The 15,798-nt window shown below is 42.5% G+C and overlaps 1 protein-coding gene across 3 annotated transcripts in view; it reads left to right on the forward strand.

Annotated features, from left to right (window-relative positions):
- LOC124113942 (splicing factor 3B subunit 4-like) overlaps positions 1-15,798 on the forward strand; it is a 143,113-nt gene that overhangs the window by 7,798 nt on the left and 119,517 nt on the right. For 2 of the 3 annotated variants that reach the window (XM_048397075.1, XM_048397073.1), the window contains exons 4-11: positions 1,614-1,667; positions 3,217-3,261; positions 5,276-5,320; positions 7,293-7,337; positions 9,347-9,391; positions 11,350-11,394; positions 13,368-13,412; positions 15,358-15,402. In XM_048397075.1, the coding sequence (XP_048253032.1) occupies positions 1,614-1,667; positions 3,217-3,261; positions 5,276-5,320; positions 7,293-7,337; positions 9,347-9,391; positions 11,350-11,394; positions 13,368-13,412; positions 15,358-15,402 (369 nt within the window). The remainder of the gene's footprint in view (positions 1-1,613; positions 1,668-3,216; positions 3,262-5,275; positions 5,321-7,292; positions 7,338-9,346; positions 9,392-11,349; positions 11,395-13,367; positions 13,413-15,357; positions 15,403-15,798) is intronic. The other variant, XM_048397074.1, reaches the window with a different exon arrangement.

Consider the following 15,798-nt stretch of genomic DNA (forward strand, 5'->3'; position numbering starts at 1 on the left):
GTGGGTATAGATAGGATTAAATGTACAAATGTCCAATTGTAAGGCACAGAACACAGAATAGGAACTTCTAGACTGTTGGGAATGACCGTCTTCATATTTTTGGAAAAAGAATATTCACTGTATCTAGACATTGTGCGCATGTTTGCCTTTTTATTGGACATCAAATGAACAATGAGTGTATTAGTATTTTGCAAACGCGTTCCATCCCAAGCATGTATACCGAGAAATATAGGCTGCTTACAGAATGGTTCTGTTCCACAAAAGAGTGTTTTACTTTGCTCAGCGCTGTCTACACTTCTCTGGTCAACATCAACATTGGCCGAACTGATGGCCTTTTGTTGACAAGGATGATTCGCCTATGCTGACGGCGTTGTATTACATGAAATATGTCGTCAAACCGTTTTCCTTTTGTTATACAAGTTGAAACAGTAAATGTACTAACGTTATACAAGTATCGTTTCTTGATGTCAATCTCTGAATTGTCTGGTCCAGAGTCGATTATTTACAGACCGTCGTCATATAGCTGGAATATTGCTGAGTGTGGCGTTACACAACAAACAAACAAACAAAACGTAATACAAGTGTCTGTGATTCGAGAACAACCCAAATTTCGCCAAGAATACTCAAGCAAGCGACGGTCCCGTCTCAACTTTGCCAGAAAACCACAGCCTTTCAATACTGATTCTACAGTAAGGTCACTATTGCACAAAAGTTGTATACGTGTTGTTGCGTTGTCCAGTGTTACTATGTGAGCGACATGGATGTTGCGTTGAAACCCTAGACGAACTGTACAGAGGAAAAGTTGTTGGCTCAGATTTTAGAATTCTAAATGATCCTTGTCACCTTTAAAACCAATGTTATACCCCCATCACACCAAAGTAGTTCTCAATACGTTCGTGAAAATGTTGTCGAACGGGCCCCACCTGTGTATGAACGTAGTGGACGTAGTCGAAACTATTGATAGTCTTTTTACGAACTTTATGGACGGGCTCGGACGGGGAGGGTGCTAAAGATTTTATCCCGTCCATCCCGTCCTGCAATTAGTCGGATTGACAACGTACTTAAAACGAGAAAGACGTATTACCAACGGATTTGCCGTACTTCGAACCTACTAGAGACGTGTGACGACGTGGTGCAGTAGGACATAAATTTCAGTACGTCTGCACACCGACCGGGGCCGTTTGTTACTCGTTCATCCCATTCGGCGACAGACCCAATTTGACCGAATTACGTTCTTAGTCAATCCTTATTCCGTGCAAATATTTTTCAAACCAAATATAAAGTTCTGACGGCAAGGGTTGAAACTGGACTTTTATAGTCAGTTAACTGTCTTGCCTCGGGAAGATGGGACTTCTAAGTAAGGCTCAGACCTTATCAAACAACCCTCATATTACATATTTACGAACAGCATGATTTTCACAGCAGGGTCAAATGCAACCCATATATTCCTTCATATATTTTCTGTGTCGATCTGTATCTTGCTATGATTTCAAACTAAATATTTTACGGCTTAATCGACCCTTGTTTCTCTGAAAACACATTATATTGACACCGAAAAGGTTTTGTATTTATTCAATCCATTTGCCTCATGGAAACTATCTTACATCTTGCAGCTGGCATTCGGGTAGAAGGAGCATCTCCCTCCGTTGCTGTGTGTAGGTCCGTAGGTGAGTATAAATGGTAATAAATGAAAATATGTCCAGTTGTAAGGAATCTAACGCAGAATATGAACTATTTGAATCTTTTATGAGACAGAATATTCACTGCTTCAAGACATTGTGCACACGTTTCCCTTTTTATTGGACATCAAATGAACAATGAGTTTATTAGTATTTTGCAAACGCGTTCCATTCCAAGCATGTATAACAAGAAATATAGGCTGCTTACAGAATAGTTCAACGGCTTTTCAGTACTGATTCTACAGTAAGGTCACTATTGCACAAAAGTTGTATACGTGTTGTTGCGTTGTCCAGTGTTAGTATGTGAGCGACATGGATGTCGCGTTGAAACCCTAGATGAACTGTACAGAGGACAAGTTGTTGGCTCAGATTTTAGAATTCTAAATGATCCTTGTCACCTTTAAAACCAATGTTATACCCCCATCACACCAAAGTAGTTCTCAATACGTTCGTGAAAATGTTGTCGAACGGGCCCCACCTGTGTATGAACATAGTGGACGTAGTAGAAACTATTGATAGTATTTTTACGAACTTTATGGACGGGCTCGGATGGGAAGGGTGCTCTAGAACTTTGAGTCTGCTAAAGATTTTATCCCGTCCATCCCATCTTGCAATAAGTCGGATTGACAACGTACTTAAAACGAGAAAGACGCATTACCAACGGAATTGACGTACTTGAACCTACTAGGGACGTGTGACGACGTGGTGCAGTAGGACATAAATTTCAGTACGTCTGCACACCAACCGGGGCCGTTTGTTACTCGTTCATCCCATTCGGCGACAGACCCAATTTGACCGAATTACGTTCTTAGTCAATCCTTATTCCGTGCAAATACTTTTCAAACCAAATATAAAATTCTGACGGCAAGGATGGAAACTTTTTATAGTCAGTTAACTCTCATGCCTCGGGAAGATGGGTCATATGCAACCCACATATTCCTTCATATATTTTTCTTGTGTTTACGATCAGTATCTTGATGTGATTTCAAACTAAATATTTTAAGGCTTAATCGCTCTTGTTCTATTGAACACACGTTTTATTGACCGCTTCCATGATCTAGTGGTAGCGCGTCCGCTCAGAAAGGGGAAGATGGTACTTGTTTTTGTCCTGTGTGGTGCTCGGCATTGAGGGGCTGGTCGGCTCGGAGTCAGTATACTGTGTCTGAGTGGGGTAATCATGTTAAACTGCGGCATGGTATCTCAGTGGGCTATCACTATAAATCGGCATCTGTCCGAAGTAGTACAAACAGACACACACACACACACACACACACACACACACACACACACACACACACACACACACACACACACACACACACACACACACACACACACACACACACACACACACGCAAACACACACACACACGCAAACACACACACACACAAACACACACCCATGCACGTTGCTATATAATTGCACAAATCTGGAATGCGACTTTAAATCCAATTTCACATCACCTTATATTGACACCGAAATGACCACATGTTTATTCATGACATTTGCCTAATGGAAATGATCTTACTCTTGCAGGACATGTTCAGCAGGGATTTATACCACCTCCGCCCCCTGCCTTAGGTGGGTATAGATAGGATTAAATGCAAATATGTCCAACTGTAAGGCACAAAACACAGAATAGGAACTTCTACTCGTGTTCCGGCCATCAATGAAACTGTGGGGAACGACCGTCTTAATATTTTTGGAAAAAGGATATTCACTGTTTCTAGACATTGTGCGCATGTTTCCCTTTTTATTGGACATCAAATGAACAATGAGTGTATTAGTATTTTGCAAACGCGTTCCATTCCAAGCATGTATACCGAGAAATATAGGCTGCTTACAGAATGGTTCTGTTCCACAAAAGAGTGTTTTACTTTGCTCAGCGCTGTCTACACTTCTCTGGTCAACATCAACATTGGCCGAACTGATGGCCTTTTGTTGACAAGGATGATTCGCCTATGCTGACGGCGTTGTATTACATGAAATATGTCGTCAAACCGTTTACCTTTTGTTATACAAGTTGAAACAGTAAATGGACTAACGTTATACAAGTATCGATGCTAACGATGTCAATCTCTGGATTGTCTGGTCCAGACTCGATTATTCACAGACCGTCGTCATATAGCTGGAATATTGCTGAGTGTGGCGTTACACAACAAACAAACAAACAACACGTAATACAAGTGTCTGTGAATCGAGAACAACCCAAATTTCGCCAATAAAACTCAAGCAAGCGACGGTCCCGTCTCAACTTTGCCAGAAAACCACAGCCTTTCAGTACTGATTCTACAGTAAGGTCACTATTGCACAAAAGTTGTATACGTGTTGTTGCGTTGTCCAGTGTTAGTATGTGACCTACATGCATGTCGCGTTGAAACCCTAGACGAACTGTACAGAGGACAAGTTGTTGGCTCAGATTTTAGAATTCTAAATGATCCTTGTCACCTTTAAAACCAATGTTATACCCCCATCACACCAAAGTAGTTCTCAATACGTTCGTGTAAATGTTGTCGAACGGGCTCCAACTGTGAATGAACATAGTTGACGTAGTAGAAACTATTGATAGTCTTTTTACGAACTTTATGGACGGGCTCGGACGGGGAGGGTGCTCTAGAACTTTGAGTCTGCCCAAGATTTTATCCCGTCCATCCTGACCTGCAATTAGTCGGATTGACAACGTACTTAAAACGAGAAAGACGTATTACCAACGGAATTTACGTACTTCGAACCTACTAGGGACGTGTTACGACGTGGTCCAGTACGACATAAATTTCAGTATGTGTGCACACCGACCGGGTCCGTTTGTTATTCGTTCATACCGTTCGGAGACAGACCCAATTTGACCGAATTACGTTCTTAGTCAATCCTTATTCCGGGCAAATATTGTTCAAACCAAATATAAAATTCTGACCGCAAGGGTTGAAACTGGACTTTTATAGTCAGTTAACTGTCTTGCCTCGGGAAGATGGGCCATATGCAACCCACACATTCCTCCATATATTTTTTCTTGTTTTGTTAACGATCAGTATCTTGATGTGATTTCAAACTAAATATGTTAAGGCTTAATCGCTCTTGTTCTATTGAACACACGTTTTATTGAGCGCCTCCACGATCTAGTGGTAGCTCGTCCGCTCAGAAAGGTGAAGGTCCGGGGTTGGATCCCCGGCCGCGTCATACCAAAAGACGTTAAAAGATGATACTTGTTGTTGCCCTGTCTGGTGCTCGGCATTGAGGGGGTGGTCGGCTCGGAGTCAGTATACTGTGTCTGAGTGGGGTAATCATGTTAAACTGCGGCATGGTATCTCAGTGGGCTAGCACTATAAATCAGCATCAGTCCGGACTAGAACAAGCAGACACACACACACACACACACACACACACACACACACACACACACACACACACACACACACACACACACACACATACACACACACACACACACACACACACCCCCATGCACGTTGCTATATAATTGCACAAATCTGGAATGCGACTTTAAATCCAATATCACATCACCTTATATTGACACCGAAATGACCACATGTTTATTCATGACATTTGCCTAATGGAAATCATCTTACTCTTGCAGGACATGCTCAGCAGGGATTTATACCACCTCCGCCCCCTGCCTTAGGTGGGTATAGATAGGATTAAATGTAAATATGTCCAACTGTAAGGCACAAAACACAGAATAGGAACTTCTACTCGTGTTCCGGCCATCAATGAAACTGTGGGGAACGACCGTCTTAATATTTTGGGAAAAAGAATATTCACTGTTTCTAGACATTGTGCGCAAGTTTCCCTTTTATTGGACATCAAATGAACAATGAGTGTATTAGTATTTTGCAAACGCGTTCCATTCCAAGCATGTTTTCCGAGAAAAATATAGGCTGCTTACAGAATGATTCAGCTCCACAAAAGAATATTTTACTTTGCTCAGCGCTGTCTACACTTCTCTGGTCAACATCAACATTGGCCGAACTGATGGCCTTTTGTTGACAAGGATGATTCATGTATGCTGACGGCGTTGTATTACATGAAATATGTCGTCAAACCGTTTTCCTTTTGTTATACAAGTTGAAACAGTAAATGTACTAACGTTATACAAGTATCGATGCTCACGATGTCAATCTCTAGATTGTCTGGTCCAGACTCGATTATTTACAAACCGTCGTCATATAGCTGGAATATTGCTGAGTGTGCCGTTACACAACAAACAAACAAACAAACAAACAAACAACATGTAATACAAGTGTCTGTGAATCGAGAACAACCCAAATTTCGCCAAGAATACTCAAGCAAGCGTCTGTCCCGTCTCCACTTTGCCAGAAAACCACGGCCTTTCAGTACTGATTCTACAGTAAGGTCACTATTGCACAACAGTTGTAAACGTGTTGTTGCGTTGTCCAGTGTAAGTATGTGAGCGACATGGATGTCGCGTTGAAACCCTAGACGAACTGTACAGAGGACAAGTCGTTGGCTCAGATTTTAGAATTCTAAATGATCCTTGTCACCTTTAAAACCAATGTTATATCCCCATCACACCAAAGTAGTTCTCAATACGTTCGTGAAAATGTTGTCGAACGGGCAACACCTGTGTATGAACGTAGTGGACGCAGTCGAAACTATTGATAGTCTTTTTACGAACTTTATGGACGGGCTCGGACGGGGAGGGGGCTAAAGATTTTATCCCGTCCATCCCGTCCTGCAATTAGTCGGATTGACAACGTACTTCAAACGAGAAAGACGTATTACCAACGGAATTGACGTACTTCGAACCTACTAGGGACGTGTTACGACGTGGTCCAGTACGACATAAATTTCAGTATGTGTGCACACCGACCGGGTCCGTTTGTTATTCGTTCATACCGTTCGGAGACAGACCCAATTTGACCGAATTACGTTCTTAGTCAATCCTTATTCCGGGCAAATATTGTTCAAACCAAATATAAAATTCTGACCGCAAGGGTTGAAACTGGACTTTTATAGTCAGTTAACTGTCTTGCCTCGGGAAGATGGGCCATATGCAACCCACACATTCCTCCATATATTTTTTCTTGTTTTGTTAACGATCAGTATCTTGATGTGATTTCAAACTAAATATGTTAAGGCTTAATCGCTCTTGTTCTATTGAACACACGTTTTATTGAGCGCCTCCACGATCTAGTGGTAGCTCGTCCGCTCAGAAAGGTGAAGGTCCGGGGTTGGATCCCCGGCCGCGTCATACCAAAAGACGTTAAAAGATGATACTTGTTGTTGCCCTGTCTGGTGCTCGGCATTGAGGGGGTGGTCGGCTCGGAGTCAGTATACTGTGTCTGAGTGGGGTAATCATGTTAAACTGCGGCATGGTATCTCAGTGGGCTAGCACTATAAATCAGCATCAGTCCGGACTAGAACAAGCAGACACACACACACACACACACACACACACACACACATACACACACACACACACACACACACACACACCCATGCACGTTGCTATATAATTGCACAAATCTGGAATGCGACTTTAAATCCAATATCACATCACCTTATATTGACACCGAAATGACCACATGTTTATTCATGACATTTGCCTAATGGAAATCATCTTACTCTTGCAGGACATGCTCAGCAGGGATTTATACCACCTCCGCCCCCTGCCTTAGGTGGGTATAGATAGGATTAAATGTAAATATGTCCAACTGTAAGGCACAAAACACAGAATAGGAACTTCTACTCGTGTTCCGGCCATCAATGAAACTGTGGGGAACGACCGTCTTAATATTTTGGGAAAAAGAATATTCACTGTTTCTAGACATTGTGCGCAAGTTTCCCTTTTATTGGACATCAAATGAACAATGAGTGTATTAGTATTTTGCAAACGCGTTCCATTCCAAGCATGTTTTCCGAGAAAAATATAGGCTGCTTACAGAATGATTCAGCTCCACAAAAGAATATTTTACTTTGCTCAGCGCTGTCTACACTTCTCTGGTCAACATCAACATTGGCCGAACTGATGGCCTTTTGTTGACAAGGATGATTCATGTATGCTGACGGCGTTGTATTACATGAAATATGTCGTCAAACCGTTTTCCTTTTGTTATACAAGTTGAAACAGTAAATGTACTAACGTTATACAAGTATCGATGCTCACGATGTCAATCTCTAGATTGTCTGGTCCAGACTCGATTATTTACAAACCGTCGTCATATAGCTGGAATATTGCTGAGTGTGCCGTTACACAACAAACAAACAAACAAACAAACAACATGTAATACAAGTGTCTGTGAATCGAGAACAACCCAAATTTCGCCAAGAATACTCAAGCAAGCGTCTGTCCCGTCTCCACTTTGCCAGAAAACCACGGCCTTTCAGTACTGATTCTACAGTAAGGTCACTATTGCACAACAGTTGTAAACGTGTTGTTGCGTTGTCCAGTGTAAGTATGTGAGCGACATGGATGTCGCGTTGAAACCCTAGACGAACTGTACAGAGGACAAGTCGTTGGCTCAGATTTTAGAATTCTAAATGATCCTTGTCACCTTTAAAACCAATGTTATATCCCCATCACACCAAAGTAGTTCTCAATACGTTCGTGAAAATGTTGTCGAACGGGCAACACCTGTGTATGAACGTAGTGGACGCAGTCGAAACTATTGATAGTCTTTTTACGAACTTTATGGACGGGCTCGGACGGGGAGGGGGCTAAAGATTTTATCCCGTCCATCCCGTCCTGCAATTAGTCGGATTGACAACGTACTTCAAACGAGAAAGACGTATTACCAACGGAATTGCCGTACTTCGAATCTACTAGGGACGTGTGACGACGTGGTGCAGTAGGACATAAATTTCAGTACGTCTGCACACCAACCGGGGCCGTTTGTTACTCGTTCATCCCATTCGGTGACAGACCCAATTTGACCGAATTACGTTCTTAGTCAATCCTTATTCCGTGCAAATACTTTTCAAACCAAATATAAAATTCTGACGGCGAGGATGGAAACTTTTATAGTCAGTTAACTCTCATGCCTCGGGAAGAAGGGTCATATGCAACCCACATATTCCTTCATATATTTTTCTTGTGTTTACGATCAGTATCTTGATGTGATTTCAAACTAAATATTTTAAGGCTTAATCACTCTTGTTCTATTGAACACACGTTTTATTGACCGCCTCCACGATTTAGTGGTAGCTCGTCCGCTCAGAAAGGGGAAGGTCCGGGGTTGGATCCCCAGCCGCGTCATACCAAAAGACATCAAGATGATACTTGTTGTTGCCCTGTCTGGTGCTTGGCATTAAGGGGCTGGTCGGCCAGGTGTTGGCGTACTGTGTCTGAGTGGGGTAATCATGTTAAACTGCGGCATGGTATCTCAGTGGGCTAGCACTATAAATCAGCATCAGTTCGGAGTAGTACAAGCAGACACACACACACACACACACACACACACACACACACACACACACACACACACACACACACACACACACACACACACACACACACACACACACACACACACACACACATACACACACACACACACACGTCGCTATATAAGTGCACAAATCTGGAATGCGACTTTAAATCCAATTTCACCTCACCTTAAATTGACACCGAAATGACCACATGTTTATTCATGACATTTGCCTAATGGAAATCATCTTACTCTTGCAGGACATGTTCAGCAGGGATTTATACCACCTCCGCCCCCTGCCTTAGGTGGGTATAGATAGAATTAAATGTAAATACGTCCAACTGTAAGGCACAAAACACAGAATAGGAACTTCTACTTGTGTTCCGGCCATCAATGAAACTGTGGGGAACGACCGTCTTAATATTTTTTTAAAAGAATTTTCACTGTTTCTAGACATTGTGCGCATGTTTCCCTTTTTATTGGACATCAAATGAACAATGAGTGTATTAGTATTTTGCAAACGCGTTCCATCCCAAGCATGTATACCGAGAAATATAGGCTGCTTACAGAATGGTTCTGTTCCACAAAAGAGTGTTTTACTTTGCGCAGCGCTGTCTACACTTCTCTGGTCAACATCAACATTGGCCGAACTGATGGCCTTTTGTTGACAAGGCTGATTCACGTATGCTGGCGGCGTTGTATTACATGAAATATGTCGTCAAAGCGTTTTCCTTTTGTTATACAAGTTGAAACAGTAAATGTACTAACGTTATACAAGTATCGATGCTCACGATGTCAATCACTGGATTGTCTGGTCGAGACTCGATTATTTACAGACCGTCGTAATATAGCTGGAATATTGCTGGGTGTGGCGTTACAAAACAAACAAACAAACAACACGTAATACAAGTGTCGGTGAATGGAGAACAACCCAAATTTCGCCAAGAATACTCAAGCAAGCGACGGTCCCGTCTCCACTTTGCCAGAAAACCACGGCCTCTCAATACTGATTCTACAGTAAGGTCACTATTGCACAAAAGTTGTATACGTGTTGTTGCGTTGTCCAGTGTTAGTATGTGAGCGACATGGATGTCGCGTTGAAACCCTAGACGAACTGTACAGAGGACAAGTCGTTGGCTCAGATTTTAGAATTCTAAATGATCCTTGTCACCTTTAAAACCAATGTTATATCCCCATCACACCAAAGTAGTTCTCAATACGTTCGTGAAAATGTTGTCGAACGGGCAACACCTGTGTATGAACGTAGTGGACGCAGTCGAAACTATTGATAGTCTTTTTACGAACTTTATGGACGGGCTCGGACGGGGAGGGGGCTAAAGATTTTATCCCGTCCATCCCGTCCTGCAATTAGTCGGATTGACAACGTACTTCAAACGAGAAAGACGTATTACCAACGGAATTGACGTACTTCGAACCTACTAGGGACGTGTTACGACGTGGTCCAGTACGACATAAATTTCAGTATGTGTGCACACCGACCGGGTCCGTTTGTTATTCGTTCATACCGTTCGGAGACAGACCCAATTTGACCGAATTACGTTCTTAGTCAATCCTTATTCCGGGCAAATATTGTTCAAACCAAATATAAAATTCTGACCGCAAGGGTTGAAACTGGACTTTTATAGTCAGTTAACTGTCTTGCCTCGGGAAGATGGGCCATATGCAACCCACACATTCCTCCATATATTTTTTCTTGTTTTGTTAACGATCAGTATCTTGATGTGATTTCAAACTAAATATGTTAAGGCTTAATCGCTCTTGTTCTATTGAACACACGTTTTATTGAGCGCCTCCACGATCTAGTGGTAGCTCGTCCGCTCAGAAAGGTGAAGGTCCGGGGTTGGATCCCCGGCCGCGTCATACCAAAAGACGTTAAAAGATGATACTTGTTGTTGCCCTGTCTGGTGCTCGGCATTGAGGGGGTGGTCGGCTCGGAGTCAGTATACTGTGTCTGAGTGGGGTAATCATGTTAAACTGCGGCATGGTATCTCAGTGGGCTAGCACTATAAATCAGCATCAGTCCGGACTAGAACAAGCAGACACACACACACACACACACACACACACACACACATACACACACACACACACACACACACACACACCCATGCACGTTGCTATATAATTGCACAAATCTGGAATGCGACTTTAAATCCAATATCACATCACCTTATATTGACACCGAAATGACCACATGTTTATTCATGACATTTGCCTAATGGAAATCATCTTACTCTTGCAGGACATGCTCAGCAGGGATTTATACCACCTCCGCCCCCTGCCTTAGGTGGGTATAGATAGGATTAAATGTAAATATGTCCAACTGTAAGGCACAAAACACAGAATAGGAACTTCTACTCGTGTTCCGGCCATCAATGAAACTGTGGGGAACGACCGTCTTAATATTTTGGGAAAAAGAATATTCACTGTTTCTAGACATTGTGCGCAAGTTTCCCTTTTATTGGACATCAAATGAACAATGAGTGTATTAGTATTTTGCAAACGCGTTCCATTCCAAGCATGTTTTCCGAGAAAAATATAGGCTGCTTACAGAATGATTCAGCTCCACAAAAGAATATTTTACTTTGCTCAGCGCTGTCTACACTTCTCTGGTCAACATCAACATTGGCCGAACTGATGGCCTTTTGTTGACAAGGATGATTCATGTATGCTGACGGCGTTGTATTACATGAAATATGTCGTCAAACCGTTTTCCTTTTGTTATACAAGTTGAAACAGTAAATGTACTAACGTTATACAAGTATCGATGCTCACGATGTCAATCTCTAGATTGTCTGGTCCAGACTCGATTATTTACAAACCGTCGTCATATAGCTGGAATATTGCTGAGTGTGCCGTTACACAACAAACAAACAAACAAACAAACAACATGTAATACAAGTGTCTGTGAATCGAGAACAACCCAAATTTCGCCAAGAATACTCAAGCAAGCGTCTGTCCCGTCTCCACTTTGCCAGAAAACCACGGCCTTTCAGTACTGATTCTACAGTAAGGTCACTATTGCACAACAGTTGTAAACGTGTTGTTGCGTTGTCCAGTGTAAGTATGTGAGCGACATGGATGTCGCGTTGAAACCCTAGACGAACTGTACAGAGGACAAGTCGTTGGCTCAGATTTTAGAATTCTAAATGATCCTTGTCACCTTTAAAACCAATGTTATATCCCCATCACACCAAAGTAGTTCTCAATACGTTCGTGAAAATGTTGTCGAACGGGCAACACCTGTGTATGAACGTAGTGGACGCAGTCGAAACTATTGATAGTCTTTTTACGAACTTTATGGACGGGCTCGGACGGGGAGGGGGCTAAAGATTTTATCCCGTCCATCCCGTCCTGCAATTAGTCGGATTGACAACGTACTTCAAACGAGAAAGACGTATTACCAACGGAATTGCCGTACTTCGAATCTACTAGGGACGTGTGACGACGTGGTGCAGTAGGACATAAATTTCAGTACGTCTGCACACCAACCGGGGCCGTTTGTTACTCGTTCATCCCATTCGGTGACAGACCCAATTTGACCGAATTACGTTCTTAGTCAATCCTTATTCCGTGCAAATACTTTTCAAACCAAATATAAAATTCTGACGGCGAGGATGGAAACTTTTATAGTCAGTTAACTCTCATGCCTCGGGAAGAAGGGTCATATGCAACCCACATATTCCTTCATATATTTTTCTTGTGTTTACGATCAGTATCTTGATGTGATTTCAAACTAAATATTTTAAGGCTTAATCACTCTTGTTCTATTGAACACACGTTTTATTGACCGCCTCCACGATTTAGTGGTAGCTCGTCCGCTCAGAAAGGGGAAGGTCCGGGGTTGGATCCCCAGCCGCGTCATACCAAAAGACATCAAGATGATACTTGTTGTTGCCCTGTCTGGTGCTTGGCATTAAGGGGCTGGTCGGCCAGGTGTTGGCGTACTGTGTCTGAGTGGGGTAATCATGTTAAACTGCGGCATGGTATCTCAGTGGGCTAGCACTATAAATCAGCATCAGTTCGGAGTAGTACAAGCAGACACACACACACACACACACACACACACACACACACACACACACACACACACACACACACACACACACACATACACACACACACACACACGTCGCTATATAAGTGCACAAATCTGGAATGCGACTTTAAATCCAATTTCACCTCACCTTAAATTGACACCGAAATGACCACATGTTTATTCATGACATTTGCCTAATGGAAATCATCTTACTCTTGCAGGACATGTTCAGCAGGGATTTATACCACCTCCGCCCCCTGCCTTAGGTGGGTATAGATAGAATTAAATGTAAATACGTCCAACTGTAAGGCACAAAACACAGAATAGGAACTTCTACTTGTGTTCCGGCCATCAGCGAAACTGTGGGGAACGACCGTCTTAATATTTTTTTAAAAGAATTTTCACTGTTTCTAGACATTGTGCGCATGTTTCCCTTTTTATTGGACATCAAATGAACAATGAGTGTATTAGTATTTTGCAAACGCGTTCCATCCCAAGCATGTATACCGAGAAATATAGGCTGCTTACAGAATGGTTCTGTTCCACAAAAGAGTGTTTTACTTTGCGCAGCGCTGTCTACACTTCTCTGGTCAACATCAACATTGGCCGAACTGATGGCCTTTTGTTGACAAGGCTGATTCACGTATGCTGGCGGCGTTGTATTACATGAAATATGTCGTCAAAGCGTTTTCCTTTTGTTATACAAGTTGAAACAGTAAATGTACTAACGTTATACAAGTATCGATGCTCACGATGTCAATCACTGGATTGTCTGGTCGAGACTCGATTATTTACAGACCGTCGTAATATAGCTGGAATATTGCTGGGTGTGGCGTTACAAAACAAACAAACAAACAACACGTAATACAAGTGTCGGTGAATGGAGAACAACCCAAATTTCGCCAAGAATACTCAAGCAAGCGACGGTCCCGTCTCCACTTTGCCAGAAAACCACGGCCTCTCAATACTGATTCTACAGTAAGGTCACTATTGCACAAAAGTTGTATACGTGTTGTTGCGTTGTCCAGTGTTAGTATGTGAGCGACATGGATGTCGCATTAAAACCCTAGACGAACTGTACAGAGGACAAGTTGTTGGCTCAGATTTTAGAATTCTTAATGATCCTTGTCACCTTTAAAACCAATGTTATACCCCCATCACACCAAAGTAGTTCTCAATACGTTCGTGAACATGTTGTCGAACGGGCAACACCTGTGTATGAACAAAGTGGACGTAGTAGAAACTATTGATAGTCTTTTTACGAACTTTATGGACAGGCTCGGACGGGGAGGGTGCTTAAGATTTTATCCCGTCCATCCCTTCCTGCAATTAGTCGGATTGACAACGTACTTCAAACGAGAAAGACGTATTACCAACGGATTTGCCGTACTTCGAATCTACTAGGGACGTGTGACGACGTGGTGCAGTAGGACATAAATTTCAGTACGTCTGCACACCGACCGGGGCCGTTTGTTACTCGTTCATCCCATTCGGTGACGGACCCAATTTGACCGAATTACGTTCTTAGTCAATCCTTATTCCGTGCAAATATCTTTCAAACCAAATATAACATTCTGACGGCAAGGGTTGAAACTGGACTTTTATAGTCAGTTAACTGTCTTGCCTCTGGAAGATGGGCCATATGCAACCCACACATTCCTCCATATACTTTTCTTGTTTTGTTTACGATCAGTATCTTGATGTGATTTCAAACTAAATATTTTAAGGCTTAATCGCTCTTTTTCTATTGAACACACGTGTTATTGACCGCCTCCACGATCTAGTGGTAGCTCGTCCGCTCAGAAAGGGGAAGGTCCAGGGTTGGATCCCCGGCCGCTGCATACCAAAAGACGTTAAAAGATGATACTTGTTGTTGCCCTGTCTGGTGCTCGGCATTGAGGGGCTGGTCGGCTCGGAGTCAGTATACTGTGTCTGAGTGGATTAATCATGTTAAACTGCGGCATGGTATCTCAGTGGGTTAGCACTATAAATCAACATCAGTCCGGAGTAGTACAAGCACACACACACACACACACACACACACACACACACACACACACACACACACACACACACATGCACGTCGCTATATAGGTGCACAAATCTGGAATGCGACTTTAAATCCAATTTCACCTCACCTTATATTGACACCGAAATGACCACATGTTTATTCATGACATTTGCCTAATGGAAATCATCTTACTCTTGCAGGACATGTTCAGCAGGGATTTATACCACCTCCGCCCCCTGCCTTAGGTGGGTATAGATAGGATTAAATGTAAATATGTCCAACTGTAAGGCACAAAACACAGAATAGGAACTTCTACTCATGTTCCGGCCATCAGTGAAACTGTGGGGAACGACCGTCTTAATATTTTGGGGAAAAGAATATTCACTGTTTCTAGACATTGTGCGCATGTTTCCCTTTTTATTGGACATCAAATGAACAATGAGTGTATTAGTATTTTGCAAACGCGTTCCATCCCAAGCATGTATACCTAGAAATATAGGCTGCTTACAGAATGGTTCTGTTCCACAAAAGAGTGTTTTACTTTGCTCAGCGCTGTCTACACTTCTCTGGTCAACATCAACATTGGCCGAACTGATTGCCTTTTGTTGACAAGGATTATTCACTTATGCTGACGGCGTTGT

Source organism: Haliotis rufescens, unplaced genomic scaffold (genome assembly GCF_023055435.1).
Source record: "Haliotis rufescens isolate VD_foot unplaced genomic scaffold, xgHalRufe1.0.p SCAF_16, whole genome shotgun sequence".
NCBI lineage: Eukaryota > Metazoa > Mollusca > Gastropoda > Lepetellida > Haliotidae > Haliotis > Haliotis rufescens.